The sequence below is a fragment of the Malurus melanocephalus genome, unplaced genomic scaffold, assembly GCF_030028575.1.
Source record: "Malurus melanocephalus ecotype Western Australia unplaced genomic scaffold, MMel_1.1 scaffold_1510, whole genome shotgun sequence".
NCBI lineage: Eukaryota > Metazoa > Chordata > Aves > Passeriformes > Maluridae > Malurus > Malurus melanocephalus.
The window spans coordinates 24,327-29,149 of record NW_026624742.1 but is presented as its reverse complement, the minus strand read 5'-3'; the positions used below and the strand labels follow the sequence as shown (position 1 = coordinate 29,149).

Here is a 4,823-nt window from a genome sequence, read left to right as displayed (position 1 = left end):
CAATAATTTTTCACCAATTCATTAATTAAGGTCTTTAATTAAACCCAATTAATTGGTAAACACCCCATTAATTAGCACATCCAGGAATTAATTAATCCATTCCATAGGTAATTAATATTAATTAAACAAAATACGTTTCATTATCTGGAATTAATTAATTGTAATTAGGGATTAATTAATCCTTTCAGCAGCTAATTACCCTTAATTAAAGCAAATTAATTATTGTGAGTTAATAAATGGTAATAATGGATTAATTAATCACCCTCAACCACTAATTAAGCCCCAATTAATTTCTATTAATTTATTTCTATTAATTATTACTTTCTATTAATTCATCACTTTTTTCAGTAGCTAATTAGGTTTAATTTAATTAATTTCTATTTATTCATCACCCTTTCCAGTAGATAATTAGGCTTAATTATGTTTAATTAATTTCTCCTTATTAATCACTCTTTCCATTAGCTAATTAGGCTTAATTAATTATTTTCTATTAATTAATCACCCTTTCCAGGAGCTAATTACCCATAATTAAGTTTAATTAATTTCTATTTATTTATAACTGTTTCCAGTAGCTAATTAGGCCTATGTAAATTTAATTTCTATTTATTAATCATCCCTTCCAGTATTTAATTACCCTTAATTAAGTTTAATTAATTTCTATTAATTAATCAATCATCCTTTCCAGGCGCTAATTACCCTTAATTAATTTCAAATAATTAATCATCCTTTTCAATAACTAATTAGAGTTAATTAACTTATATTTATTGACCATCCTTCCCAGTAGCCAATTACCCTTAATTACCCTTAATTGCATTTAATTTCTCTTAATTAATCACTCTTCTGAGGAACTAATTACCTTTAATTAAATCTAATTAATTTCCATTCATTAATCACTCCCGAATAATTAATCACCTTTTAATTACCTTATTACCCACCCCCACCCATTAATGAAGCCCCAATTAATTAATTAACGGCTCCAATTAACGATTTTTTTCCTTTATTTACCAAAAAAATCCCCTCAGGCCCCGCCCCCACCCCACAAAAACCGCGCCGGGGGCGTGGCCAACTCAGACCACGCCCATTTTGGGTCAAGCCATGCCCATTTCGGTAAAAACCACGCCCATTTCGGGTTAAACCACGCCCACTTCCGGGTTGGAGGTGTCCATTTCCGGGTTAGGCCACGCCCCCGCCGATGGCGCCCCCTGGCGGGGCGGAGGAGCGATGACGTCATTTCTCCTTCGGGGGCGGCCTGGGGGGGGGGAGAGAAACCAGTAAAAACCAGTATAGACCAGTATGGACTGGGATAAACTGGGATAGACTATGATAAACTGGTAAAAACCAGTAAAAACCAGTATGGACCAGTAAAAACCAGTATAGACCAGTATGGACCAGTATAAACCAGCATGGACTGGGATAAACCGGTAAAAACCAGTATAAACCAGTATGAACCAGTATGGACCGGTATGGACTGCTATAAACCAGTAAAAACCGGTATAAACCAGTATGGACTGGGATAAACCGGTATAAACCAGTATGAACTGGTATAAAGCAGTACGGACCAGGATAAACCAGTATAGACCAGCAAAAACCAGTAAAAACCAGTGTAAACCAGTAAAAACAAGTGTGAACTAGTATGGACTGGTATAACCCAGTAAAAACCAGTATAAACCGGTATGCACTGGGATGGACCAGTAAAAACCAGTATGGACTGGGATAAACTGGGAAAAACCAGTATGGACCAGTATGGACCAATATAAATCAGTAAAAACCAGGATAAACCAGTATAGACCAGAATGGACCAATCCCGTTTTAACCCTAAAAAAATCCTCTTTTTAACCCTAAATTTGCCATTTTTAACCCTAAAACCCCCCTTTTTTTTCCCTCCCAATTCATTCCAGTCCCTCCCAGTGTAAACCAGTTTAAATTTAATTCCTAAAATCACCACTTTTAACCCTAAAATTCCCATTTTTAACGCCCAAATCCCCATTTTAACCCTAAAATCCCCATTTTTTGCCCCAAAACTCCCGGGTTTTTTCCTCCCAGTTTGTTCTAGTCCCTCCCAGTATAAACCAGTATAACCCAGTCCCATTTTCATTTCTGAAATTGTCATTTTTAACCCCAAAATCGCCATTTTTAACCCTAAAATCTCCATTTTTTGCCCTAAAACCCCTGGGGTTTTTTGCTTCTAGTCCCTCCCAGTATAAACCAGTTTGTCCCAGTACAAACCAGTCCCTCCCAGTATAAAGCAGTCCCTCCCAGTCCCATTTTGATCCCTGAAAATAGCATTTTTAACCCCAAAATTGCCATTTTTAATCTTAAAATTCCCATTTTTAACCCTAAAATCTCCATTTTTCACCCTAAAACTCCCGGGTTTTTTCCTCCCAGTCCCTCCCAGTCCCTCCCAGTTTGTCCCAGTTTCCCCCAGTCACCGGCAGACGCCGACCACCACGGCGTGGTCCCTCTCGTAGGGCTCCAGTGCCCTCCCAGTACAAACCAGTATAAACCAGTTCAGCCCAGTGCCCTTCTTAACCCCAAAATCCCCATTTTTAACCCCAAAATCCCCATTTTTAACCCTAAAACCCCAGGGTTTTTTGCTCCCAGTCCCTCCCAGTATAAACCAGTTTGTCCCAGTCCCCTCCCAGTTTATCCCAGTCCCTCCCAGTCCCATTTTTCATCCTAAAATCCCCATTTTTAACCCCAAAATTGCCATTTTTAACCCTAAAATCCCCATTTTTCGCCCTAAAACTCCCAGGTTTTTTTTCTCCCAGTTTGTCCCAGTCCCTCCCAGTATAAACCAATATAACCCAGTTTGTCCCAGTCCCATTTTCATTCCTGAAAATGTCATTTTTAACCCCAAAATTGCCATTTTTAACCCTAAAATCTCCATTTTTCGCTCTAAAACTCCCGGGTTTTTTGCTCCCAGTTGATCCCAGTCCCTCCCAGTATAAACCAGTTTATCCCAGTATAAACCAGTCCCATTTTGATCCCTGAAAATGTCATTTTTAACCCCAAAATCCCCATTTTTCACCCTAAAATCTCCATTTTTCGCCCTAAAACTCCTGGGTTTTTTCCTCCCAGTTTGTCCCAGTCCCTCCCAGTATAAACCAGTATAACCCAGTGCTTTCCAATCCCCTTTTTACTCCTAAAATTGCCACTTTTTAACCCTAAAATCTCCATTTTTCACCGTAAAACTCCTGGCTTTTTTCCTCCCAGTTTGTCCCAGTCCCTCCCAGTATAAACCAGTTTACCCCAGTATAAACCAGTCCCATTTTGATCCCTGAAAATATCATTTTTAACCCTAAAATCCCCATTTTTCACCCTAAAATCGCCGGTTTTTACCCTAAAACCCCCATTTTTTCTGCTCCCAGTGCCTCCCAGTATAACCCAGTTTGTCCCAGTCCCATTTTCATTTCTGAAAATGTCATTTTTTACCCTAAACTCCCCATTTTTAACCCGAAAATCCCCATTTTTCGCCCTAAAACTCCCGGGTTTTTTCCTCCCAGTTCATCCCAGTCCCTCCCAGTCCCATTTTTCATCCTAAAATCCCCATTTTTAACCCTAAAATCCCCATTTTTCACCCTAAAATCTCCATTTTTCATCCTAAAACTCCCGCGTTTTTTGCTCCCAGTCCCTCCCAGTATAAACCAGTCCCTCCCAGTATAAACCAGTCCCTCCCAGTATAAACCAGTATAACCCAGTGCTTTCCAATCCCCTTTTTACCCTTAAAAATGCCACTTTTTAACCCTAAAATCCCCATTTTTAACCCTAAAATTGCCATTTTTTACCCTAAAACTCCCGGGTTTTTTGCTCCCAGTTTGTCCCAGTCCCTCCCAGTATAAACCAGTATAACCCAGTCCCATTTTCATTTCCGAAATTGTCATTTTTAACCCTAAAATTGCCATTTTTAACCCTAAAATCTCCATTTTTTGCCCTAAAATCCCTGGTTTTTTTGCTCCCAGTTCATCCCAGTCCCTCCCAGTATAACCCAGTTTATCCCAGTCCCTCCCAGTTTATCCCAGTATAAACCAGTCCCATTTTGATCCCTGAAAATGACATTTTTAACCCCAAAATTGCCATTTTTAACCCTAAAATCCCCATTTTTCACCCTAAAACTCCCGGGTTTTTTCCTCCCAGTTTGTCCCAGTCCCTCCCAGTATAAACCAGTTTGTCCCAGTCCCATTTTCATTCCTGAAAATGTCACTTTTAACCCCAAAATCCCCATTTTTAACCCTAAAATCCCCATTTCTATCCCTAAAATCCGTGGTTTTCGCCCTAAAACTCCCGGGTTTTTTGCTCCCAGTTCCTCCCAGTATAAACCAGTTTGTCCCAGTCCCCTCCCAGTCCCATTTTGATCCCTGAAAATGACATTTTTAACCCCAAAATCCCCATTTTTAACCCTAAAATCTCCATTTTTCACCGTAAAACTCCTGGCTTTTTTCCTCCCAGTTTGTCCCAGTCCCTCCCAGTATAAACCAGTATAACCCAGTCCCATTTTGATCCCTGAAAATAGCATTTTTAACCCCAAAATTGCCATTTTTAACCCTAAAATCCCCATTTTTAACCCTAAAATCCCCATTTTTTGTCCTAAAACCCCCTTTTTTTTGCTCCCAGTCCATCCCAGTCCCTCCCAGTTCATCCCAGTCCCTCCCAGTATAAACCAGTTTGCTCCAGTCACCGGTAGACGCCGACCACCACGGCGTGGTCCCTCTCGTAGGGCTCCAGCGTCAGCTGCTCCTGCGGCTTCATCCTCTCGGCCGTCATCTTCCTCACCTCCCCCGCGAACACCGCCTCGGCCGGCGCCGTCGAGTCGATGCAGTTCGCCT

The 4,823-nt window shown here is 40.6% G+C and overlaps 1 protein-coding gene across 1 annotated transcript in view; it reads right to left on the bottom strand.

Moving 5' to 3' along the window:
* Positions 1-965: 965 nt before the first annotated feature.
* Positions 966-4,823, bottom strand: part of LOC130587080 (rRNA 2'-O-methyltransferase fibrillarin-like) — a 27,173-nt gene continuing 23,315 nt past the window's right edge. The window contains exons 8-9 of the mRNA XM_057388033.1: positions 4,676-4,821; positions 966-1,249 (exon numbers count right to left, since the gene is read on the bottom strand). Coding sequence (XP_057244016.1) covers positions 1,228-1,249; positions 4,676-4,821 — 168 coding nt within the window. The 3' untranslated portion in view covers positions 966-1,227. The remainder of the gene's footprint in view (positions 1,250-4,675; positions 4,822-4,823) is intronic.